This window comes from Myotis myotis, unplaced genomic scaffold, assembly GCF_014108235.1.
Source record: "Myotis myotis isolate mMyoMyo1 unplaced genomic scaffold, mMyoMyo1.p scaffold_m19_p_28, whole genome shotgun sequence".
Classification (NCBI taxonomy): domain Eukaryota; kingdom Metazoa; phylum Chordata; class Mammalia; order Chiroptera; family Vespertilionidae; genus Myotis; species Myotis myotis.
The window spans coordinates 2,199,007-2,226,604 of NW_023416333.1; the positions used below are offsets into that span (position 1 = coordinate 2,199,007).

General features: G+C 44.1%; 3 protein-coding genes across 3 annotated transcripts in view; all 3 read right to left on the reverse strand.

Moving 5' to 3' along the window:
• LOC118649184 (zinc finger protein 615-like) overlaps positions 1-27,598 on the reverse strand; it is a 1,009,024-nt gene that overhangs the window by 908,782 nt on the left and 72,644 nt on the right. The gene's annotated exons all lie outside the window — the stretch shown is intronic.
• Positions 560-3,037, reverse strand: LOC118649179 (zinc finger protein 271-like). Its single transcript, XM_036296003.1, has one exon. The coding sequence runs from the start codon at positions 2,983-2,985 to the stop codon at positions 643-645; it is 2,343 nt and encodes a 780-aa protein (XP_036151896.1). The 5' UTR covers positions 2,986-3,037; the 3' UTR covers positions 560-642.
• On the reverse strand, positions 24,239-26,006 carry LOC118649219 (zinc finger protein 501-like). The gene has a single exon (XM_036296109.1). The coding sequence runs from the start codon at positions 25,874-25,876 to the stop codon at positions 24,341-24,343; it is 1,536 nt and encodes a 511-aa protein (XP_036152002.1). The 5' UTR covers positions 25,877-26,006; the 3' UTR covers positions 24,239-24,340.

Consider the following 27,598-nt stretch of genomic DNA (forward strand, 5'->3'; position numbering starts at 1 on the left):
ACTGGCATCTAGGAAAAGTGTGACCTTGAGAATGGCAGTCCCTCTGCAATACTGTTTTCTGGTGGCAACACTAATCAGTCCTATGTGCCAACTGGTGAGAGGGAAAATAATTAAGAACCAAGGGCTCAGGTATTCCTAATTTTCTTCGACAAAGTAGACAACAGAGTTAGCTTCCCTGGGCATGTGAGGATGGTGATTGATGCCATCTGTCAGGACCTTATAGGTGGTTCAGTGAAATACCTTCAGCAACAGAAATATACAGTGACATAGATCTTATAAATGCGGCAACAAGTCTCTGTATATTGAAAAGTGTAAGATAGATACATATGGTTCCAACATAAAAACAAACACAACAGCAAAAACACTTATGGGGAGTTTACATAATGTGGGTGATTAAATGTATGAGATACAATTCTGACAAAAGAGACTTCACGAATTTTCTCATACTATTGTTAAGACCTAACTAAGAAACTACATTTCCTACACATCTAAGAAATTTCTCACATTTGGACTCATATGTGCACAGCAATTTAAATTTGGCTGAGAGATACCTCATGTTAATTGCACTCATAACGGCTTTCTCCTATGTGAACTCTATGATGATATTGAAGACCATTAGTGCTTTTGAAAGATTTCCCACATTCACTGCATTGATAAGGCTTTTCTCCCGTATGAACTCTCTGATGACGATGAAGGGCAGTGCTCCAAGTATTTCCCACATTTCCCACATTTATAAGGCTTTTCTCCAGTGTGAATTCTCTGATGACAATGAAGCACAGTGCTACTGTTAAAAGATTTCCCACATTCACTGCATTTATAAGGCTTTTCTCCAGTGTGAATTCTCTGATGACAATGAAGGTCACTGCTACTGGTAAAAGATTTTTCACATTCACTGCACTTATAAGGCTTTTCTCCTGTATGAACTCTCTGATGAGTATGAAGGTGAGTGTTAGTAGTAAAAGATTTTCCACATTCAGTGCACACATAAGGCCTATCACCAGTGTGAACTCTCTGATGACGAGAAAGGTCACTGCAGGTGGTAAAAGATTTCCCACAATCACTGCAATCATAAGGCCTTTCTCCAGTGTGAAAACTTTGATGATTACGGAGGCTACTGTTCCTGGTAAAAGATTTCCCACATTCACTGCACTCATAAGGACTTTCTCCTGTGTGAAATCTCTGGTGAGTTAGAAGGCTATCAATCCTTGTAAAAGTTTTCTCACATTCACTGCATTTATAAGGCTTTTCTCCAGTGTGACCTCTCTGATGACGAAAAAGATCGGTGCTAGTGGTAAAAGACTTTCCACATTCACTGCACTGATAAGGCCTTTCTCCAGTGTGTAAACTTTGATGATTACGAAGGCTACTGCTCCTGGTAAAAGATTTCCCACATTCACTGCACTCATAAGGACGTTCTCCACTGTGAAATCTCTGATGACAATGAAGGCTATCAATTCTTGTAAAAGATTTGCCACATTCACTGCATTTATAAGGCTTTTCTCCAGTGTGAAATCTCTGATGACGACGCAGGGCAGTGCTACTGATAAACGATATCCCACACCTACTGCATTTATAAGGCTTTTCTCTAGTGTAAACTTTCGGATGACAACAATGCTCACTGCTAGTGTTAAAAGATTTCTGACATTCACTGCACTGATAAGGCCTTTTTCCTAAGTGAAAATGTTGATGATAACGAAGGCCATTCCTAGTGGTAAAAGATTTCCCACATTCACTGCATTTATAAGGCTTTTCTCCAGTATGAATTCTCTGATGACAAGTAAGGTCACTGCTACTGGAAAAAGATTTCCCACATTCACTGCATTTATAAGGCTTTTCTCCAGTGTGACCTCTCTGATGAAAACGAAGGTTACTGATATTGGTAAAAGATTTCCCACATTCACTACACTGATATGGTCTTTCTCCAGTGTGAACATTTTGATGATAATGAAGGGCAGTGCTACTGGGAAAAGATTTCCCACATTCACTACACTGATAAGGCCTTTCTCCAGTGTGAACATTTTGGTGATAATGAAGGGCAGTGCTACTGGCAAAAGATTTCTCACATCCACTGCACTGATAAGGCTTTTCTCCTGTGTGAACTCTCTGATGACGACGAAGTGCAGTGCTCTTGGTAAAAGATTTCCCACATTCACTGCACTCATAAGGCCTTTCTCCAGTATGAACTCTCTGATGATAATGGAGGCCATTGCTACTAGTAAAAGCTTTCCCACATTCACTACACTTATGAGGCCTTTGTCCAGTGTGCAAAACTTGATGATCACCTAGGCTATTTCTACTGCTAAAAGCTTTGCCACATTCACTGCACTGATATGGCCTTTCCCCAGTGTGAACTCTCTGATGACGATGAAGGTCAGTGCTTCTGGGAAAATATTTCCCACATTCATTGCATTCATAAGGCCTTTCTCCACTGTGAACTCTCAGATGATAACGGAGGCCATTTCTACTGGTAAAACCTTTCCCACATTCAGAGCACACAAAGCACTGACTTCCTGCATGGATATCCTTTTCCTGAAAAAACGTGTGGGTGCAACTAATGTCTTTCTTACATTCTTTTCTGGTGTAATAATTTCTTCTCCTTTGAAACATCATCCCACATGTCGGAATAGCATTTGGACTGATCCTGATCCGAGTAGCCTTTAGGTGGAGATGTCCTGACTTGGTAAGGACACCCTGCCCAACCTCCCCGCATGGGAAACGATTCTGGGACACATTGAAATTGCAGCTGTTTGCAAGTGAGATCCTGTCCACACCTCTAATGAAAGTGTCTCTCATATGCTGCTGGTGTAATTGTGCACTGAAATAAAATCCTTGTGAACATGCCCCACACCTCAACAGTATCTGTCCCTGTTGTGTTCCCTGCCCCTCCATCACGTGGAAAATATTTCCCAAGACTAGTCCACAACTCTCACAGGGGTGGCTCTTCTGGGAAGACAAGGTTAACTTGGGATTCCTTGCCTTTGACATTCCTACGAAAACGTTCTGTTCAGTCACTGCCTCCAAAATATCTGCTCCACAGCAGCAACCTAAACAAAAGGAAAAGCTGGTGAAGTACATGTTGACCTTATACCTTCACAAGTGTTTATCTATTATGATCTGAATATGATTCCATAGAATGATTTTTAAGACAAGTGAGTTAGACTCTGAGGAAATGGCTGTTATACATAATGTGGCCCGAAAGGTCTATGGATGATTAAAATCTCACCAAGGTGGGGGGGGTAGGAGTGGGGGTGGAGGAGGGATACAGACGCACAGGATGAGACACAAAGAAGAGAGGCAGGATGTTCTAGGTCTTCCTCCACAAATGGATTCCTTTAGGACCTTTCATGTGAGTCTGTGTAGGATAATTTCAGTGTGCTCAAACGCATGAAAATCAACTGTATTATAGCACATGATGTTCAGTGTCAATATAATAATACACATGCACTCTCAGGCTCTACAGGTATGGACCAATGTTGGACTACAGGAAAGAGAGAGGCGTGAAAGAGGTAGAAGTGCAAAGTTTAGAGAGATTAGGTTATCCATGGGCTGGGAATCTGAATAGAATGATCAGTATTAAAACTGAGTCTTTGCACTGGGGGATAGGGGAGGCTAGGGAACTGTCTAGGGCGGGGGGGGGGGGGTAAAATGGACACATATGTAATACCCTTTGTAATACTTTAAGCAATAAATTAAAAAAACAAACAAACAAACAAAAAAACAAAACAAAAAAACCAACAAAACAAACAAACAAACAAAAAAAAACTGAGTCTTTGGCAAAATGTCAATATTAAGCAAGAAGAAGTAGAATTGGGTGAGGAGTGGGCAATGGCAACAAAACACTGTTGAATAAAATGGGTTCCTAGTTATGAATGTAACAAAGTCCAGGCATGAAAACCGCCCCCACAGCCCTTCACCAAGGAAAGACTTCCTCTGGGTCTACCCTGTCATTGATAAAGTCATGTTTCTTCTGTAATGCACAAAGGATTCTGCCTGTTACATTCCAGTTGATCCATTTGGTGGGATAAATGATGCAAATCTTTGTTTTAAATATATTTTTATTGATTTCAGAGAGGAAGGGAGAGGGAGAGAGAGAGAGAAACATCACTGATGAGAGAGAATTGTTGATTGGCTGCCTCCTGCATGCCCCCCTGACTAGGAACGAGCCCACAACCCAGGCATATGCCCTGAACGGGAATCATTCCCGTGACTTTCTGGTTCACAGTTCAATGCTCAACCACTAAGCTAAGCTGGCCTGGCAATGATGCAAATCTTAAAAGAAAAACTGAAAAGATGGATCGTCAACACTGTGGTAGGAGAACAAAACACAAATGAGATCACAGGAAAAAGACCTATGAGAGTGACATCAGCAAGATGGCAGGATCAGAGACAGAGAACTATTCCCCATCCCAGAGTAAGTAGGCAGCTATCCATGAACAAAAAACACCCCCACAGAATATGGGAATAAGACTATAATAAAGACAAACAGTAATACAGAACACCGAATAAAGGAGAACTAAATAGAAAGGATGACAGGAAATTGGGTGAACAAATGTATTTGAAGATACATATAGTCAAACAAAAGGGTGAGAGTTACCTCTAGCAGCCACTGTGCTTCTGCTCTGTAGCCTGTTCTTCAAAAAACAGTGGGGGGAAAAATTTTTTTAAAAAAAACAAACAATGCCCTGTGCAGTATGGCTCAGTTTGTTGGAACATCGTCCTGTGGCTCCAAGGGTCTTTGATTCATTTCCCAGTCAGGGCACATATCAGTATGTGGGTTCCATTTCCAGTTATGGTGTGCAGAAAGCAGCCAATTGATGTCTCTCCCTCACACGGATGTTTCTTTCTCTCTCTTTCTCTCTCTCTCTCTCTCTCTCTCTCTCTCTCTCTCCATTTCTCTTCCTCTCTATGTGAAAGGAATCTATATATATAAAAGCGCAGCAACCGAATGGTGGAACAACCAGAGCAACCCATTGACCAGTTGCTATGATGTGCACTGTCCACCAGGGGGCAGATGCTTGGCGCAGGAGCTGCTCCCTGGTAGTCGCTGTTCTCCCACAGTGGGAGCAGCCACTAGCAGGCCCAGGGTGAGGCTGAGTCTATGAACCTATCAAGTACCTGAGAATTCAGACTCTGTGCTGACCTCCCATGTAGGCCCTTTAAGGTGTAGAAAGTGCACAGGGAGCTGGTATAAGTGGATGGCAAGAGGGGATTTGACTTGGACCCCCAAGGGAGGCTGTCTTGATAACTAAGGATCCTAAAGCGTGGCACCTCTGAACATCGCCAATGGCGTCACTGACCTGGCATCACACATCATGGAAATTCACTGAGTGGCTTTGGGGTGCAAAGATCTCTGCCAGGATCCTCCAGGACACATGACATGCCTTTACCCAAGACTTTACCCCAACATATCAGTTCAGACTAATTTCCTCATTCAGCAGCTGCACAGAGGGCAGGAGCCACTCAGCTGACCAGGATGAGCGGTGCTCCCACAATGAGCAGATCCCCACAGGCTACGTCCCCAACCAGTGCACAAATCTGTGCCCCGGGCCTCTAGTAACAAATAAATACATAAGAATTTCAAGGCAGCCAAACATACAACAGTACTCAAAAAAGTCTAGGCCAGTGATGGCGAACCTTTTGAGCTCGGCGTGTCAGCATTTTGAAAAACCCTAACTTAACTCTGGTGCCATGTCACATATAGAAATTTTTTGATCTTTGCAACCATAGTAAAACAAAGACTTATATTTTTGATATTTATTTTATATATTTAAATGCCATTTAACAAAGAAAAATCAACCAAAAAAATGAGTTCACGTGTCATCTCTGACATGCGTGTCATAGATTCGCCATCACTGGTCTAGACACAAAGTAAATAAAAAGACAACCTACCAAAGCTTATGTATAACATTCAGAATATGTAAATCTTAGAGGAACTTTTATAGGGGTAAATGCCTCCATTATCAGGAAAGATCTCAAAGAACATAGCCTGGCACCGCAAGAAACTAAAAACACAACAGGAAAGGAAACCCAAAAGTTGCAAAGAAATGGGACAATTATATTAGAATAAACATGAATAAAAGACAGACAAGACAAAAGAAAGGAATACCTAAAAGGTATTTTTTTTAAAAGATACAAAACTTTTCAAACCTTCAGCTACAATAAAAAAACAAAAATACAAACTAAAAAAACAAAACAAAAAGCAAGCCTCAAATAAGTTCAAAAAGAAATGAAAGGAAAGATATTATACCTGTCACTACGAAGCCAATGCATCGTAAGAGATGTTATCAAATGATATGCCCCTCCATAGAGAAATCTGTCAAGATCCCAGTATAACGCCCTAGCTGGTTTGGCTCAGTGGATAGAGTGTCAGCCTAGGGACTGACAGGTCCCAGGTTCGATTCCGGTCAAGGGCATGTACCTTGGTTGTGGGCACATCCCTAGTGGGGAGTGTGCAGAAGGCAGCTGATCGATGTTTCTAACTCTCTATCTCTCTCCCTTCCTCTCTGTAAAATAATCAATAAAATGTTTTTAAAAAAAGATCCCAGTATAAGTTCCTGAAAATAATTTTAAAAATTCAGAACTTTGGACAGTGTCTCACTTAGTGAGTGTGTGGTCGCTATGCACCAATGTTATAGGTTTGATTCCCCCATCAGGGCACATGCAGGGGAGAGCTAGTGAGTGCATAGATGTATAGAACAGTAGATTAATGTTTCCCTCTCTCTTTCTCTTTCTCCCTTCATGCCTCTAAAATCAATAAATAAAGGATGGCTAGTTCAGCTCAGTGATTGAGCATGAATCCATGAACTAAGAGGTCACAATTCAATCCTTTGTGAGCCTACAGAGGTGGCAGGCTCAATCACCAGTGGGGGTCATGCAAGAGGCAGGTGATCTATGACTCGTATTATTTATGTTTTTCTTATCATTTACTACATATACATATGTAGTAAAAAATAAATAATTTAAAGAATAAATAAACAGCCCTAGCCAGTGTGGCTCACTGGTGAGAGAACCAGGTTGTGCACTAGTGGGCCAGGGGTTCAATTCCCAGTCAAGGACAGGTACCTGGGTTGCAGGTCTGGTCCTACTCTCATTAGGAGCACATGGGGGAGGCAACCAATCGATGTTTCTCTTTCTCTTTCTCTCTGTCTCTCCCTTTCTCTTTCTCTAAAAAAAAAAACAACAAACAAAAAATCAAGGAAAGAAGTATTTTCAGTATTCAGGTGAAGATAAAAGAAGAAAAAAGAATTAAATTCAGAAAAGGTACGATGAAAAATAAACATAAAAACATTAGTTGCACATCTACACACTAAGAATAAATTATTTGACAGAAAAATAAAGAAGGTAGTCAAATTTAAAATAGAATCAAAAACAAAAAAATACTCAGGAATAAATTCAACCTAAGTGCAAAACATGTATACACTGAACACTATAAAACAGTTATGAAACGAATGGAAGAAAATGCGAATAAGTCGAAAGACAACCTGTGTTCATGAATCTGGAAATGAAATATGGTGGAGATAGCTATAATACACAAAGCCATCTACAAATTAAATGCAATCTCAGTGACTCCAATGGTATTTTACAAAGAAATGAAAAGAGAATCTTGAAATGTATGGAATCAAAAGACGTCGAATAGAAAAAGCAATCTTGAGCATGAACAAACCATGTGGCATCACTTCCTGACTTCAATTTATTACAAAAAGAAAACAAGCAAATAATGTGTTGCTGGAGAAACACAGACACTTAGATTAACAGAACAGAACAGAAAAAAATAGAAATAAACCCAGGCACATACTTTCAAGTAATCTTTGACAAAGCTGCAAGCCACAGAAGAAAGGAAAGATAGTTTCTTCAATGAATGGTGCTGGTATAAATGGACATTCACATGTAAAACAACAAAACTGGACACCACTGATAAAATTTAACTCAACCTGCAGGACAGAATTAAATGTCAGCACTAAAACTTAAAACTCCTCAGGACAACCTAGAGAAAAAGTTTTGGAGGTTTGTTTTGGACAGGAGTTTCTGGATGTGACAAGAACCGCCAGGCAAAATAGAAAAAATAAACAGGCCAGACTGCAACAAATAAAGAAAAAAAGCTTCTTCACAGCACAACAGCAATAAATAAAATGAAATGAAAGGCAATCTAGAGAACAGGAGAAAATGCCTGCAAATCCTATGAAGGAATCGCTCAGAGAGATTGTGGATTCGGTTCTGCTCAGCACAATAAAGAGAACATTGCAATATAGACAGAAATTCACACAAATAGTTGGAGTTCCCAGGGAATAATAAAGGTACGTGAATACTATTCTGCAGGCTAATAACAATGCAATGACTTGTCTGAAAACCAAACTCGATATAACTTCATTAAAAATACTTTATTGCTAAGCACAAGTAACAAGCACCTGAGCTTGCTAGAAACATGGTGGCACAAAACCTGCTGAACACAGGGTTGCCAAAAACATGGACATTGTAGAAAACCGGGTGTGGGGGAGCAATATCTACATCTGCAAAGCGCAATTAAGCACATGCAGAAATATGGGTTTCGTTATGTAAGAAGCAATTAATATATAATATACACAAGGAAGACAAAAGACTCTTTAACCAGCCGAGACCGGTTTGGCTCAGTGGATGGAGCGTCGGCTTGCGGACTGAAGGGTCCCAGGTTCGATTCCGGTCAGGGGCATGAGCCTTGGTTGCGGGCACATCCCCAGTGGGGAGTGTGCAGGAGGCAGCTGGTCGATGTTTCTCTCTCATCGATGTTTCTCACTCTCTATCTCTCCTTTCCTCTCTGTAAAAACTCAATAAAATATAAAAAAAAAAAAAAAGTTTAAAAAAAAAAAAATTTAAAAAAAAAAAAAAAGACTCTTTAACCAAAAAATACAGTTAATAAACAGGATAAGGATGTAGAGACAACTCTCCAAAAAACAAGTACAAATGACCAACAGGAATATAGGAAACTAGATGCCCGGTGCATGAAAAATCTAATGGGAGGGTTTGGGGGTGTGTGTAAGGGACCCTTAGCCCGACCTGCTCCCTCTCACAATCCTGGACCATTGGCTCCTAACCACCTGCCTGCCTGCCTGCTCGCCCCTAACCACTCTGCCTGCCTGTCTGATCACCCTTAACACATTAAGCACCATGTCAGTCACCAATGAGTGCCACTGTACTTTCCGTCAGGTATACAAAACAAGCTAGACGCTTAATGTGTTAACTGTTCGACTTCCTGACTAATCGCACCTAACCATCTCTGCCTCAGCCCCCGCTGTGCTGGTTTCGTCTGGAAGGACGTCATTCGTCGGAAGGTCATTTGGCTGTCCAGTCTAATTAGCACATTACACTTTTATTATTATAGATTATTATTATAGACTAGAGGCCCGGTGCACAAAAATTTGTGCACTGGGGGGGGGCAAGGGGGATGTCCCTCAGCCCGGCCTGTGCCCTCTTGCAGTCTGGGACCCCTCGGGAGATAACGACATGCTGGCTTAGGCCTGCTCCTGGGTGGCAGAGGGCAGGCCCAATCCCTAGGTGCAGCCCCTGGTTGGGCTCAGAGCAGGGCCGATTGGGGAGTTGGGGCGCCTTCCCCTGTCATGCACAGAGCAGGGCGGATTGGGAGGTTGCGATGCCACCCTCAGTCACGCTCAGGGTAGGGCCGATTGGGGGGTTGGGGCACTGCCCCCTGTCACACTCAAGGCAGAGTCGATGGGGAGGTTGTGGCGCCACCCCCTGTCATGCACAGAGCAGGGCCAATCAGGGGGTTGGGGTGCTGCCCCTGTCACGCAGAGCAGGGCTGATCAGGGGGTTGGGAAGCTCCCGCCCGTCACGCACAGAGCAGGGCCCATCAGGGGGTTGAGGAGTTCCCCCCTGTCATGGACAGAGCAGGGCCCATCAGGGGGTTGAGGAGCTCCCCCCTGTCACTCACAGAGTAGGGCCAATAGGGGAGTTGGCACACCGCTCCCTGTCACACACAGAGAAGGGCAGATCAGGGGGTTGAGGCGCCGCCACTGTCACACTCAGGGCAGGGCCGATGGGGAGGTTATGGCTCTACCCCATCACACACAGAGCAGGGCCCGTGCAGGGGCAGGGGGTTGGGGTGCCGCCCTCTATCACCCACAGAGCAGGGACGATCAGGGTGTTGGGTCGCCTTCACCTGTCACGAACAGAGCAGGGCAGATAGGGAGGTTGTGGCCCTGCCCGCTGTCACACTCAGAGCCGCAGGGCAATCAGGGGGTTTGGGCGCTGCCCCCTGTCACACTGATCCTGGTGCCGGGAGGCCTCTCAGCTCCGCTGATCCCAGTGCTGGGAGGCATATTACCCTTTTACTATACAGAATAGAGGCCTGGTGCATGGGTGGGGGCCGGCTGGTTTGCCCTGAAGGGTGTCCTGGATCAGGGTGGGGGTCCCCACTGGGGTGCCTGGCCAGCCTGGGTGAGGGGATGATGGCTGTTTGCAGCTGGTCACACATCCTTCAGGGTAGGGGTCCCCACTGGTGTGTCTGGCCAGTCTGGGTGAGGGGCTGAGGGCTGTTTTCAGGCTGGCGGGAGACTGAAGCTCCCAACTGCTCCTTTTTTTCTTTTTCTTTTTTATTCTGGGCTAGCTTTAGCTCTGAGGCTCCAGCTCTTAGGCCTCCGCTCCTGAAAGCAGGTATCTGGTTTGTTTCGGTTCTCGAAACTCTGTATCAACTCCAGCTCTGAGATCCCAGCCGGCTGAAAGCTGGTTTCTGGGCGTCTATATTTGTTACAATGTTTGAAACTGCAGGCTCAGAGGCCTGCAGCGGCCGGCGGGGAACGTTGGTTTCCTCCGTCACTGAAGCAAGCAAGCCTCATGTTAGTTTCAAGCTGCCTGGCTGCCTACCGCCATCTTGGCTGACAGTTAATTTGCATATTGCCCTGATTAGCCAATGGGAAGGGTAGCGGTCATATGCCAATTACCATGTTTCTCTTTTATTAGTGTAGATGCTTTCCTCACTGATCAAGGTGGAATCCCTTCAGCTTCATGCAACATTACCAAGTCCTTCCTTATGAATATAATACAGCGGGGAGTATTGGGACTTCAGGAATAGAAAGGAGCCGTGGGCCGAAACCGGTTTGGCTCAGAGGATAGAGCGTCGGCCTGCGGACTGAAAGGTCCCCGGTTCGATTCTGGTCAAGGGCATGTACCTGGGTTGCGGGCACATCCCCAGTGGGAGATGTGCAGGAGGCAGCTGATCGATGTTTCTCTCTCATCGATGTTTCTAACTCTCTATCATTCTCCCTTCCTCTCTGTAAAAATCAATAAATATATTAAAAAAAAAAAACAAAAACAAAGAAAAGAGCAGTGGAAACAGACCAACCCTCCCCAGGACAGCAACTACCCAGGAAACTGGAAAAATCAAACAGTACCACAGTCTCCCTGGGAGGACAGAGCACACCCTGGGGGATGGGCCCTGGAAAATCGCAAAGCCAAGTCCAGGTCACTGGTGAGAGTGAGGGTCTTACCCAGGGAGGATAGAAGTTCAAAGCTGTCCAGCATCACATTCAGGTACAGCTGTCTCTGACCCTCATCAAGGAGGCTCCATTCCTCCCTGGAGAAGTACAGGGCAAAGTCCTCAAAGGTCACGCCAACCTGTCAGAATTAAGAGAATTGAAACCAGGCCTGTCTTTCTGAGAACCTGCCTTCCTACTCCTTACACATCTTCCCCCCTCAACCTTCTCCAGGGCACCCCAGTTTAGTGTGGACTACAGGCACTAATGCCAGTGCAGGCTGCTCTCTCATCACAGTCCCATTACTCACTGTGATGGCCCTCAGCAGAGCAGCTGGGTTGGGTGGGAAGGATTAAGGGAGGGGAGGAGAGGGTAGAGGGCAATGCCATTTAAGGTCTGGGCGATGCCTGCAGGGCCCCAGCCTTCCAGCCAAGCAACACCACTGCAGTCTCCTAGATCCTGCCTCCAAGACAAAGCCAAGCGTGGGTTTGTGCTTCACCTTTAATTCCCCACACCAAGTCTCGGGGACCATCAGCTCACACTTCCTCCAGATGTGCTCACCACTGGGTAATGTTTATCCCCTTCCCATGTTCAGACCCCAGGTTCACTCCCTCAGCTCTGCCCCCTTCCTGCTCCAATGCCACTGGATCTCGCTGGACTCACCCATGAACTTGGCATATGGCGTGTGGAGAGCTTGTAGTCCAGCCGGATCCACGACCACCCCAGGCCCCTGATGGACCCACAGCCGGGAAAGCCCCGAATGAGTCTGTGCCGTCCTCCCTGCAGCCTCTGCTCTTTCCGTCAATACTCACAGCCACATCCTCAGGGACCTTCAGATGCAAGTCACCCCCGTCCTCTCTGCCCTGCACTTGCTGTGTCCTCAGAAGCCACCACACTCCTCTCCCCTCCGCCTTCCTCACGGTCCTCCACGCGGGACTGAGCTGCAGGACGGGACAGGCGCCCTCCCCAGGCTGTGGTGTGTGTGTGAGGAGGCGGTGAGGGCCGGGGGGACTCAACTCACCTCAGCCCGTCTCCTCAGCGGGGGCGCCGCCATTGCCCTCTGTGGGCTGAGCCGGGCGGTAGCAGAAGCCGCTGCAAGAATGGCGGTCCCTGTCCCGGCCCTGGCGTGGGTCCTGGGAGCGACTCTGAGCTTCAATCCCACCTGTGAGCTGTGAGCACCACTGGAGGCTCCGACCATTGGCTGTGAGGCGGGGAGCACCACCCTCTGGCCTTCTACACGGGAGTGTGCGACCGGGAAATCCTGACTGCCTGAGACAGAACTGAGAGAAGACAAAACCCCGCCAGGAGGACTAGTCCCTCCCCACAGAAATGGCCAAAGGAAAATGCCTTTTCTGAGTCTCCATTGGCTCAGCCTGGTGGCGTTCCATGCATGGCCTTCTGGGTAATGTAGTTCCTAGGCTCCAAGTCTAGAATATCGTATTTCCTCAGCTGATTCCAGGACTGGATTTGGGGGAAAATAGCCCAAGAACACACCAAGTATATTCAGGATCCTCCAGCGCCTTTAGGGGAGGTGATTTCCAGGGCAAGTTTGTTTCTCCTGCACCTGCCTGGCTTCCTTTAGCTACTGGTTTTGCATACCTTTCTTCAGGACCAGCTCTTTCTGAATGACAGGCATTGTGTCTTCATTCTGGACACTAGGCATGTGTCTCCCTCAAGCCAAATGTAGCTGGGGGCTGGGGGGTGGGGGGGGGAAGAGGGAGGTAGCTCAAGTCTCTCACTGCCTCTAACCTGCCTCCATTGAATCCATTACACAAAGTTAATGGCACAAAACACACACTCATACTTAAGAGCATCTGCTTCTGATGCCACCGGAAGTGTCAGCTCTGCCTGGGTTGCAGTGTGGATAAGATGGCCAAGAGACATGTGAAAAGATGCTTAAAGTCACAGATCACCAGAGAGAAGCAAATTATAGCAACAATTAGTTAACACCCCACCATTTTCAGAATGGCTGCCATCAAAAAATCAACAAATGACAAGTGCTGGGGAGGATGTGGAAAAAAGGAAACCCCAGTACACAGATGGTGGGAATGCTAACTGGTGTAGGCATTATGCAAATCAATATGGACTTTCCTCAAAAAATTTAGTATGGCCAGCACCGGTTTGGCTCAGTGGATAGAGCATCGGCCTACGGACTGAAGGGTCCCATGTTCGATTCCGGTCAAGGGCATGTACCTTGGTTGCGGGCACATCCCCAGTAGGAGATGTGCAGGAGGCAGCTGATCGATGTTTCTCTCCCATCAATGTTTCTGACTCTCTATTCCTCTCCCTTCCTCTCTGTAAAAAAATCAATAAAATATATTAAAAAAAAATTTAGTATGGAACTTCCATTTGATCCCGTGATTCAACTTCTAGGAATATATCGTAAGAAACCTCAAACAATCAGATTGACTGTATGCACCCTTATGCTGATAGTAGACAATTTACAATAGAAGATGTGTCCATCAATAGATGAGTGGATTAAAAAGCTGTGATAGCCCTGACCGGTTTGGCTCAGTGGATAGAGCATCGGCCTGCGGACTGAAGGGTCCCGGGTTAGATTCTGGCCAAGGGCATGTACCTTGGTTACGGGCACATCCCCAGTCGGGGGTGTGCAAGAGGCAGCTGATCGATGTTTCTCTCTCATTGGTGTTTCTAGCTCTCTATCCCTCTCCCTTCCTCTCTGTAAAAATCAATAAAATATAGTTAAAAAAATAAAGCTGTGATACAACCCTAGCTGGTTTGGTGCAGTGGATAGAACATCACTCTTTAGATGAAGGCTCCCAGGTTCGATTTAGGCCAAGGGCACATGCCCAGATTGCAGGCTTGATTCCAGAGTGCACAGGAGGCAGCCAATCAATGATTTTCTCTTATCATTGACTTTTCTCTCTCCACCTTTCGTTTCTTCTCTAAAATTAAAAAAAAAAAATATTTTTTAAAAAAACCTTTGGTACATTTACACCATGGAATACTCTGCAGCAGTAAAAAAGAAGAATCTTTACCCTTACAGACAGCATAGAGGGACCTGGAGAGCATCATACCAAGCGAAATAAGTCAGTCAGAGAACAAGTATCACTTGATCTCACTCATAGATGAAATTTAATTAACAAAATAAAGTGGTGAATGGAGTTGATTCAGAGACATGGAAGCATGGAATGAAGTGCAGAATCTCAGAGGGAGGGAATGGTAGGGGGAAAAAAAAAGAAAAAAAAACAGCCTCTGGTGAGGATTAAACACATACACACACACACACACACACACACACACACACACAACAAAGGCACCTGAGCCTTGAGCATTGTCTTCTGTTCTCTGAATGCAATGGGAAAGCTCTAGCTTGCTGTGTTCTGAGTCTGCTCTAAATTTGTGTTTATTAATCTGTCTTCTGTCAGTTGTGTCCTGGGAATGCTGATACCCCTCCATGTAACCTCCTCCTGCTTCACATGAGTCAATTGCTTTTGGTGATGATGAAAGAAATGTCCAAACTTGTGGAGAATTTTTCGAAGTTTATGTGACTCAAGTAGGCAACAGTGCCTGGAAGCAGAATAACAACAGGTTGTGTAATGCTCAGAAAATGGCAGCTTTGCACCTTTTTTATACATTAGACTCAAAGGAGAACACATAAGTGGGTTACACGACATTCACTGGTGATAAATTAGGGGGGAGAGCTAAGGAGGGAAAACTTTGAGATTGGATAAAAAGTAAAAAAAAAAAATAGACATCAACTTCTTTTTTAAGTTTATCAATTAATAAATGTTATGCCCAGAGATTGGGGTCCCCAATAATCCACCACCAGGGAGCCTCTTCCGATGCAAAAGCAAGGAGTCTTTATTAATTTTATTAATCAAACCTAGGTTTGGCTCCCAGCCTGTGTCCGACGCAGCGGTAAGGCGAGAGAGCGTGTCCCAGGAGAACAAAGGTTATATAGGGCTAGTTATTTGGGTGGGCTTAGGGGGTGACGTGGGTTACAGAGATTGGTCATTTAGGTCAGGGTTTTTCATCAGGGTCTTACAGCACAAAGGTCAGGAAGTGACCAGCACATTCTGAGGCTTGGGCCGTCCCCCACTATAGCCTTATTAGGACCTTAGCTGCATTCCTGGAGCTTCATTGGTCCACTCAGGTGGTGGTTGGGGAAGTTAGGTCAATACCGGCATTCTTGTGGTCACTCAGAAAAGGAGGGGGCTCGGGCTGAGGGCCCAGCCCTACAAGGCAAGATAGGGGAGAGGGAGGGGAGTATGTTTCTGCTTTGTCCTTTCAATAAACAGTTAATATTTAACCTGAGAAGGATAATAATCAGGGCTCTGTGATCTTCTGTGTTGGGAAGATTGTGGTCTTAGGAGGCTGTGAAACAGAAATGTCTCTGAAAATCCAAAGGTATGTCATCCCAGATGTAAAAAAGACAACAGACAGGCTCAATAAGGCAAAATTTGCTTTTTGCAAAAAAATAAAAAACAAAAATCAGACTAAAACATAACTACCCCTGTGACTAGCTTTTACTTAGAAAGTTATAATTTCAAAGCATCCTCTATGGTTACTTTTAGCCTCTGAGTTTGCAAGATTGGCTATGCCATGCCTGGCTCCCAGAGATTGCTAGGTTTACTGTGTGCCATGATTTTTGTCCATACTGGGGAGTTAGAGCCTGTGGGTTGAGGAGGAAATTCAACAAGTGGTTTATTAACTCCGGGACCCATTGCTGACTTCCTCAGGTACACAATGCCCTTAGTATTGCTGATGTCCCTTTATCTGGTCTCCTAGAACAGCATTCAGCAAACTGCGGCTCTTTGGCCCCTTGAGTGTGGCTCTTCCACAAAATACCGACTCCTGCGCATGGGCCATGAAGTTTCAATCGTACTGTACGTGCACGCCCACACGTGGTATTTTGTGGAAGAGCCACACTCAAGGGGCCAAGGAGCTGCATGTGGCTTGCGAGCCTCAGTTTGCCGACAACGTTCCTAGAAGTAGGCACTCTTCAGGTCAATAAAGCCTTAGGTTCTAAATGTGGTCGAGGTATTTGTAAGGACAAGAAACAGGTCTGTTTCTTCGCTGTGGCCTTCCACAATTTATGAGAAGCACCTGCTAATTAAACACCATGATTGTTGGCTCCTCTCATTCACACAGCTCCTCTGTTCAAACCGCTGAACAACATAAGCTACTCTCAATGTTCCAGTCTTGCATACCCCTCCTTCCTGTTGTGGTCACACCCCTGGGATATTTTGGACCAAGAGGTCTCTAGTTAGTAGAAAGTTTCCTTCCCTTCACCCCTTCAAACAAGCCTCTTTAGCACTCATCGTAGCTTTTGCTCTAGTCATATTTTATAGGCTTGGGAAAAATACTGATGCGACACCTCCCCAGTGCATCTAGAATACTGTCGCCTGGAAAGCAAACAAGCTATAACTTTTAAAGACAGCCCCTCATATCTGCACAACTTCAGCTCAACCCAAGGCCCATCCATTCCTTGTCTCTTAGCAACAGCCACTGTTGAAAAGCAGAAGCCACACTTCCTTCCTTGCCCTGTAGTGACTAATACTTGGCCCTTTCCTCTCTTGGAAAGTAAGATAAATTTCCTCTCTGCATGGTTTCTTTTAGGTGTGAAATCTTTCACAGCCAGCATCACAGGCCAAAGCCTAAGGGTATTCCTTTCTTCTAAGGAGTTAAATGGAGTGACTGTGAAAGATGAGGGCAATGACGTTATAAAGGCAAAATAATATTGACTTCCTCTTTTCAAGGTTCTTTGGTTGGCCTCATAATTAAACTGATACAATATAGGTTAACAGGGTAAAACAATAAAAAAGTTATTAACATGTATACCTGCTGTATATATGGAAAAGATTTTTTTAAAAAACCAAACGGAGTAACAGGCCAAAATGGCAAACACCATCATCTGAAACACCTTCACCTACAGTCAGAAAATGTGTGTGGAGAGTCAGTTAGGATGGATTGTCAGGAAAAGCACAGTAAGGACCTCAGTTGTGGCCCAGTGTACTGTGCACTGCGGTGAGGGCTTCTACCTACAAGGACTCTGTTCCAACACAAAGACACAGGGTGCAGACACATGAGGCTGGGAAGGAGGACGTCGGTCCAGAACATCATCCTGCTTGTAGGGAAAACATGATGAGAGCCACTGTCTCATTCAGCCAGTAGGGATATACAGGACAGAATCACATGGGCAGTGAATGCTATGCATGACTAAGAGTAGAGTACCCATCCGATGAGATCAGGATCATGTAGGATTCCAACATCACTTCCAAATATTAGGTCCCCAAATTCATGTCCAATTGTATTCATTCCTGCAGGGTGAATGTCACTGCCACATAGGAACATCATTTGAAGGGTCAAACTGAGGCAAGAAATTCATCAGTGGATGGGATCACAGCATGACACCCAACACGCAGGCACTGACACAGAGACCCAGGCCTAATTACCGAGGTCTCCTGTGGGTCAAACTCTGTGCTGGGATCAAAGGGGAGGCACACAAACAGCAGCTCACTCTGTAAGCAGGTTCCCCTGGAGAAACTATTGCACTGAGAAATGATGGTGTTCCCCTCAATACGGGGAGGCCAAGGGTATGTGCTCTGAGGTGTAAAGGTAAGGGGAGGAAACGCATAACTGCAACCATGGAAACAGGAGCTGCAGCTGAGCCACCCTGGTCCTCAGACTGTACCTACTCCAGTGAGGCTGCACATCAGTGGTAGAGACTGTGTCTGACGCTGGAGAAAATAATGGTTAAAATCAAGCCCCGTGGGAGAAACCAAGATGGAAGCATAGGTAAACACCGGAGATTGCTCCCTCGCACAACCACTTCAAAAATACAACTGAAAGACATAACAGACATCATCCAGAACCACAAGAAGGCTGGCTGAGTGGAAATTCTACAACTAGAAGGAAAGAGAAAAGCATACCAAGACTCAGAGGAGGTGAGGTGCAGAAGTAAAATACAAAGCTGCAGAGGTGCATGCAGAGAGGGCTGGCGGCTGAGGACACGGTTGTCTTTTTCAATCGGGAGGGAGTCTCAGGCTCTGAGCTCCAGTTCTGGGCGAATCTCTGGGAACCCAGACTCATACTGGAGAAACGGGACTGTCTGGCATCGGTCGGAACTCGAGGGCAGCTTTCTCTCAGAGGCACTCGCAGCGATTGCCAGGACCTCTGAAGGCAGGGCTGAGAGCAGCCATACTGCTTGCTCCGCCCGCCCTGTTGATCCCCTGGGACCCGCCCCACAAAAGCTGTGCTGGGAGGCTTTTGCATATGAATGGCCCAGCCCATTGTAATCTGAAAATAACTTAACAAACTACAGCTGCCCCAAGGCCCAAAGGCAACTTGCATTGCTTTACAGCTGGCTTTTGCTGGGTAGCCACAGGCAGAGGCTAGATTAGTACCTCCTTAGATCCAAGAGCCAGTGTACCCAGTGGTCAGAGTGGGACTATTCAATTACATCTCCTCAGCTCTATAAGGGACACACTCAGGGGGCAGACTCAGTGAGCACCAAAGCACCACTGAAGCAAGTCTTGCCCCATAAGGGTGTCTTCAGCACAGAAGTTATCCCACCGTAGACACAGCTGATTCTCACAGCCAATTGGCCTGGAGGTCAAATCCTCCCAGTGTTAACTACAACAATCAAGGCTTAACCACAAGACTGTGCACAGCCGAGACTGGTTTGGCTCAGTGGATAAAGCGTCAGTCTGTGGACTGAAAGGTCCCGGGTTCAATTCCGGTCAAGGGCATGTGCCTGGGTTGGGGGCACATCCCCAGTGGGGGATGTGCAGGAGGCAGCTGATCGATGTTTCTCTCTCGTCGATGTTTCTGACTCTCTATCTCTCTCCCTTCCTCTCTGTAAAAAATCAATAAAATATATATATATAAAAGACTGTGCACAAAGCTCACAAGGGGGTGCACCAAGAGTGTCTACCTCAGGTAATTGGGACACTTAGCACAGAAAGGCACTCTATCGACACAGCGAAGCATAAAAAATGCCGAGACAAAGAAACAGGACACAATGACAGAAATGGAGGAAAGCAAACTGCTGGATATAGAGTTCAAAACCACACTTTTAAGTTCTTTAAAGAACTGTCTAGAAGCCGCCGATAAATTTGGTAAGACCCTCAAAAAGACTGGTGAGACCGCCAATAAATATAGTGAGATCCTCAAGAAATCTAGTGAGACCCTCGATGTTGTGATAAAGAACCAACTAGAAATTAAGCATTCACTGACTGAAATAAAGAATATTATGCAGACTCCCAACAGCAGACCAGAGGATCGCAAGAATCAAGTCAAAGATTTGAAATACGAAGAAGCAAAAACACCCAACCAGAAAAGCAAAATGAAAAAAGAATCCAAAAATACAAAGATAGTGTAAGGAGCCTCTGGGACAACTTCAAGCGTACCAACATCTGAATTATAGGGGTGCCAGAAGAAGAGAGAGAGCAAGATATTGAAAACCTATTTGAAGAAATAATGACAGAAAACTTCCCCTCCCTGGTGAAAGAAATAGACTTCCAAGTCCAGGAAGCGCACAGAACCTCAAACAAAAGGAATCCAAAAAGGACCACACCAAGACACATCATAATTAAAATGCCAAGAGCAAAAGACAAGGAGAGAATCCTAAAAGCAGCAAGAGAAAGAAAATCAGTTACCTACAAGGGAACACCCATATGACTGTCAGCTGATTTCTCAACAGAAACTCTGCAGACCAGAAGGAATACCAAGAACCTACAACCAACATTACTTTATCCAGCAAAGCTATCATTCAAAAGTGAAGGTCAGATAAAGAGCTTCACAGATAAGAAAAAGCTAAAGGAGTTAATCACCACCAAACCAGTATTATATGAAATGCTGAAAGGTATCCTTTAAGAAGAGGAAGAAAAAGGTAAAGATACAAATTATGAACAACAAATACACATCTATCAACAAGTGAATCTAAAAATCAAGTGAATAAAAAATCTAATGAACAGAGTAAACTGGTGAATATAATAGAATCAGGGACATAGAAAGGGTGTGAACTGACTATTCTTGGGGGGGAAAGGGGTGTAGGGGTGCGGGAAGAGATTGGACAATAATCGTGCACCTATGGATGAGGACAGTGGGTGGGGAGTGAGGGTGGAGGGTGGGGTGGGAACTGGGTGGAGGGGAGTTATGGGGGGAAAAAGAGGAACCAATGTAATAATCTGAACAATATTTAATTAAAAAAAATAAAATAAAAAAAAGCAGGGAAAACAAAAATCCAGCCCTGTGAAAATGACAGTTGTTTGTGCTGTAAACTTGGGAAGCTTCTTTCATTTCTCTGACAATGTATTTTTTCAGTAATTTTATAGGAGTTTCCACTTGCCCTGGTTGTTGTGATTATTAAAAAAAACAAACAAACAACAAAAAAACTGCCCTAACTGATTTGGCTCAGTGGATACAGCGTCGGCCTGTGGAATGAAGGGTCCCAGGTTCGATTCCAGTCAAGGGCATGTACCTTGGTTGCGGGCACATCCCCAGTAGGGGGTGTGCAAGAGGCAGCTGATCGATGTTTCTCTCTCATCGATGTTTCTAACTCTCTATTCCTCTCCCTTCCTCTCTGTAAAATATCAATAAAATATATTTTTTTTAAAAAATCTGCCCAAACAGGTTTGGCTCAGTGGATAGAGTGTAGGCGTGGGGACTGAAGTGTCCTGGGTTCAATTCCGATCAAGGGCATATGTCCGGGTTGTGAGCTTGATCCCCATTAGGGGGCGTCAAGGAGGCAGTTGATCAATGAATCATCGTTGATGTTTCTCTCCCTCTCCCTCTCGTGTCCTCTGCTAAATCAATAAAAATATTTTCATTTAAAAAAAAGAAAAGAAAAAAAAATCCACAAAAATCTAACCCTGGAACCTTGACAAGTACCTTGTTACTTTCATTGATCTTGGAAGGCCAGAGTAAGCACCATCGATCATCTACATGTCATATTCAGCCAACTGAGACTCAGGGAGCTGTAGCGAGTGTGCTGAAGATTCCCAGGTTGGGCCCACCACAATTAGACCTGAGTGCCCACAGAACCTGCCTCCCTGCAGCAGAGTCGGGGGCTACTTATAGGTCCCATTTTTCACTAAAATGCACCCAAACGTGCTTGTGGGCATTGGGGAGTGAGAAGTGCCTGCCTGGGAATATCTCTGCAGGGAGAGGCTGCAGTTAAAAGGAGACAGAGAGGGAGAGAGAAAATCAATGCTGAGAAAGAATCATTGATCAGCTGCCTCCTGTATGCTCCACACTGCGGATCCAGCTAGGGCACAGGCATCCTCCCTGACCGTGAATGGAACCGTGACTTCCAGGTTCACATGTTTAATCTAGATGTCCGGTAAACAAAATTCATGCACTCAAGGGGATCCCTCAGGCCAGCCTGTGCCCTCTCGCAGTCCGGGAGCCCTCCGGGGATGTCCAACTGAAAAAAGTTAATAACATTTATATCCATAGAAAGAATTATACAGAAATATTTGTACCAGCTTTATTAGAAATAACCAAGTATTTATTAAAATGGACAACATGATCATGATATATTCAAAGATAAGAATATCTACCAAATCCCTAGCTGGTTTGGCTCTGAATAGAGCATAGACCTGCAGACCAAAGGGTCCCTGGTTCGATTCTAGTCAAAGGCACATATCTTGGTTGAAGACTCCTTCCAGCCAGCGCACTGGTCAGGGCTGATGCAGGAGGCAACCAATCGATATGTTTCCTTCACATCAATGTTTCTCTCTGTCTTTCCCTCTCTCTTCCACTCTCCGAAAAAATCAATGGAAAAATATCCTCAGGTGAGGATTAACAACAACAAAAAGAATATATATATAAAAAAAAAAGCCAAAACCGGTTTGGCTCAGTGGATAGAGCGTTGGCCTGCTGACTGAAAGGTCCCAAGTTCGATTCCAGTCAAGGGCATGTACCTGGGTTGCGGGCACATCCCCAGTAGGAGATGTGCAGGAGGCAGCTGATCGATGTTTCTCTCTCATCGATGTTTCTAACTCTATCTCTCTCCCTTCCTCTCTGTAAAAAATCAATAAAATATATTTTTTTAAAAAATGAGTTACTAATATATCTTTAATAAATTTCCAAGAATATATGAAATAAAAATTAAAGCAGAAAAATTCTTCAAAAAAGCAAAGTTCTCTATTAAAATGGAATGTAAATCCATGGTTACTAGGAAAGGTGTGAAGAAAAGGGACAGATTAAACAAGGTCATGAAGCAATTACACAGGGACAGATATGGTCAGTATTATGAGTATAATGATGGTTTCAGTTTCATGCACATGTCAAGATTTATGAAACACTATTCTTAACTCATGCAATTTACTCATTATAGCTTTTCAAAAATGGTTCAAGATAAAACCAATGTACGTTCACCTATTTTGGAACAACAGGTTTTTCAAATCTATATTCAATACACATTCTTCTGCCCTGTGGGGAAGAGTATCATCTCAGTGACAGAAAATGTAATAAACAATGAAGAACTTTCACCCAAACCCACTGCAGTGTTGACTGGGTCACAAAAGCCACATCTCTGGCCTAAAGACACACTTTGGTGTCCTCTTAGTTTTGCTGCCAGAGGACCACTGGCTCTAGTGGGAACATCTAAGAGGCTACAGGAAGCCATAAAACCTCTTGATAATAATCAATGACAATGACTGCTCCACAGAAGATAAACATGCCTGGAGTCCCTCAGATCTGTGTATCCACGGCTCTTATATTCTTTTCCTCAAAAAAATTTCTCGGTGCAGGTTTAGATGAAGACCATTCCTTCTAATGGGCTGCAGTCTGGTCCAACAAGAATTAGGTCAGTGATTCCACAGTGAAGGGGTCCCCCTCACTGCGATGGTCCTCCAACAAGTGCCCATCACCCATGCAATTGAAGGCATTAGGGAACATGGCCCTCTGCAACACCTGGGGAAAAGAATCCCTTCAAATGTCTTAGCATCCCTTGAAAACAAGAAAAAAATTCACAGTACTCCCAGACATACTTGAGGTTGTCACAGCTACCACCTCTGTGATCTCTGTGTCTGAAAGCACCCAGCTTCACATGAGGATCAGAGAATCCAGTGTTTACTGGGAAATTATGTGCAGCAATGTAAATTTAGCAAAAACTGCTGAGGTAATTTCTGCACCATAGACTTCCCTCAAGGGCAAAAATGTTTGAGACCTCATAAAAGTTTTTCACCTCATCATACTTGGAGAGCCATGATCTCCTTAAACTAGCCCATAGAATCAATACAACACCCAACATTAAAGAAGTCTTAGGAAAAAGCCTTCAGTATTTTCCAAAGACAGAGACCTCAGTCTGGCAGTTCTCCATTGATGACTTGGGTACTCAAGAAATTCATCATTAGCATCTAGGGAACGTGTGTCCCTGAATATGGCAGTTCTTCTGGAACATTATGTTCACTGCAGCCAATGGTATTCAGTCCTATTTGGCAACTTATGACAGGGAAACACCGAAGAACTAAGGGCTGAGGTATTCCTAATTTTCTACATCAAATTAGACAAGAGATTTAGCTTCCCTGGGCACATGAGGATGGTGATTGATGGCATCTGTAGGGGGCCTTATACATGGTTCAGGTAAAATACCTTCAGCAACACAAATATGCAGTAACATACACCTGGTAACATGTCTCTGTATGTTTGAAAGTGCAACATAGATACATATTGATCCAACAGAAATACTAACAAACACAACAACAAAAACAGTTGGAGGACTTTACCTAATGTAGGTGACTAAATGTATGAGACATAATTCAGACTGAGAGTTCACATATTTTCTTATAAAATTGTTAAGTCCTAACTAAGAAACTATATTTACTACACATCTAAGAAATTTTTCACAGTTGGACTCTTTCGTGCAGAAGGAATTTACAAATTTGGCTGAGAGGTATCTCACATTAATTGCACTTATAACGGCTTTCTCCAGTATGAAGTCTCTGATGACTACGAAGGTACTTGCTGGTGGTAAAACATTTTCCACATTCATTGCATTTATAAGGCTTTTCTCCAGTATGAAGTCTCTGATGACTACGAAGGTTAAAGTTACTGGTATAACATTTTCCACATTCATTGCATTTATAAGGCTTTTCTCCAGTATGAAGTCTCTGATGATTACGAAGGTACTTGCTGGTGGTAAAACATTTTCCACATTCATTGCATTTATAAGGCTTCTCTCCAGTATGAACTCTCTGATGAATACGAAGATCGGTGCTGCTGGAAAAACATTTTCCACATTCACTGCACTCATAAGGCCTTTCTCCAGTGTGAACTCTCTGATGAGAATGAAGTAAAGTGCTAGTGATAAAAGATTTCCCACAATCATTGCAGTGATAAGGCCTCTCTCCAGTGTGCACTCTCTGATGACGACGAAGACCACTGTTCCAGGTAAACAATTTCCCACATTCACTGCATTGAAAAGGCTTTTCTCCTGTGTGAACTCTCTGATGATACTGGAGACCACTGATATTTGGAAAAGACTTTCCACATTCCCTGCATTTATAAGGCTTTTCTCCTGTATGAACTCTCTGGTGACAATGAAGGTACCTGCTGGTGGTAAAACATTTTCCGCATTCATTGCATTTATAAGGCTTTTCTACAGTATGAAGTCTCTGATGACTACGAAGGTACTTGCTGGTGGTAAAACATTTTCCGCATTCATTGCATTTATAAGGCTTTTCTACAGTATGAAGTCTCTGATGACTACGAAGATACTTGCTGGTGGTAAAACATTTTCCACATTCATTGCATTTATAAGGCTTTTCTCCAGTATGAAGTCTCTGATGACTACGAAGTTTAGAGTTACTGGTAAAAGTTTTCCCACATTCACTGCATTGATAAGGTTTTTCTCCTGTGTGAACTCTCTGATGATATTGGAGAGCAGGGTGACTGGTAAAAGACTTTCCACATTCACTGCATGTATAAGGCTTTTCTCCAGTGTGAACTCTCTTATGATGACAAAGGGCAGTGCTGCAGGTAAAAGATTTCCCACATTCACTGCATTTATAAGGCTTTTCTCCTGTATGAACGCTCTGATGATTGTGAAGGGGAGAGTTAGTTATAAAAGATGTTTCACATTCACTGCATTTATAAGGCTTTTCTCCTGTGTGAACTCTCTGATGAAAATGAATGGCAGTGTTTCTTTGAAACGTCATCCCATGTGTCGAAATAGCATTTGGACTGTCCCCAGTCTGAGTAGCCTTTAGGTGGAGATGTCCTAACCTTGTAAGGACACCCTGCCCAACCTCCTCGCATGTGAAACGATTCTGGGACACATTGAAATTGCAGCTGTTTGCAAGTGAATTCCTTTCCACACCCCTAATGAAAGTCTTCTCTCTAACATGCTGCTGGTGAAATTTTGCACTGAAATAAAACCATTTTGCACACGATCCACACCTCAAAGGTATCTGTCCGTGTTGGGAGCCCTGTCTCTCCATCCAGTGGAAAATGTTTCCCAAAACTAACCCATAACTGTCACAAGGATGGTTCTTCTGGGAAGACAAGGCTACCTTGGGATTCCTTGCCTGTGACACTCTTACAGTAACCTTCTGTTCAGTCAGTGCCTCCACTTTCTTTGCTCCACAACAGCAACCTGAACAAAAGAAAATGAAGGTGAAGTACATGTTGACCTGATAAAATTAGAATATCTTCACCACAAATGTTTATCTGTCATGACTAGGCCTGATGCCATAGAAAGATTTTCAAGATGAGTTAGACTCTGAGGAAGATGCTGTTATACATAACATGGCCCCAAAAGACAGTCGATGATGACAATCTCATCAAGGGAGGGACAGAAGCACAAGATGGGACACAAAGAAGAGAGGAAGACTCTACTCATTGTTCCTGCACAAACGGCTTCCTTTAGGACCTTACATGCTGGCCATGTGAGTCTGTGTAGAATAATTTAAAGCTGCTCAAAGCCATAAAAATTAATTGTATTAGAGCACATGATGTTCAACGTCAATATAACAACAGGTGTGCACTCTAAGGTGCTGCAGGCATGGACCCACATTGGTATGCATTAAAGACAGACCTGTGAAAGAGGCAGAGGTGCAATGTCCAGAGAGGTGAAGGTTATCCGTGGGCTGGGAATCTGAGTAGAAATGATCACTATTAAAACTGAGTAGTTGGCAAAGTATCAACAATAAACACAAAGTAGCATAACTGGGTGAGGAATGGGAAACTATAATAAAACAGAAAAGTTTTATGGTCAACACTGTGGTAGAACAACAAAGGACAAATGAGATCACAGGCAAAAGATCTATATGAGTGACATCAGCAAGATGGCAGGATCAGAGATATGAGCATCTTCCCTATCCCACTGTAAGTAGACAGCGATCCATGAACAAGGACCCCATAGGAAATGGGAATAAGAGTACCAAGAAAACAAATAGTATTACAGACACAAATAAAGGAGAACTGTACAGAAAGGATGATTAGAAAAGACTGCATGAACAAAAATATTTGAAGACACAGAAAGTAAAAAAAAAAAGGACCAGAGTTACCTCCAACAACCACTGTGCGTCTGCTATCACCGACGATAATGGTCTGTTTTTCAAAAAAAAATACTGGAAATTTTTGTGTTTAAAAACCACAGAATGCCTTGACCAGTATGACTCATTTGGTTGGAGCATTGTCCTGTGTACCAAAGGGTCCAGGATTCAATTCCCAAACAAGGCATATATCAGCATGTGGGTTCCATTTCCAGTTAGCTTGTGTGCCGAAGTCAGCCGAATGATGTTTCTCCCTCACACTGATGTTTCTCTTTCTTGCTCTCTGTCTCTCTCTCTTTCCATCTCTTTTCCACTATATCTGAAATCAATAATAAATAAATAGAAAAGAATATCAAGGTAGCCAAACACAAAACAGAACTAAAAAAAGTGTAGACACAGCCCTGACCTGTTTGGCTCAGTGGATGGAGCGTCAGCCTGTGGACTCCAGGGTCCCAGGTTAGATTCCAGTCAAGGGCATGTACCTTGGTTGCGGGCACATCCTCGGTGGGGGGTGTGCAGGAGGCAGCTGGTCGATGTTTCTGACTCTCTATCCCTCTCCCTTCCTCTCTGTAAAAGTCAATAAAATATATTTTTTAAAAATTTTTTAAAAAAGTCTAGAGACAAAGTAAATAAGAAGACAACTTATCAAAAATCATGTAAAAAATT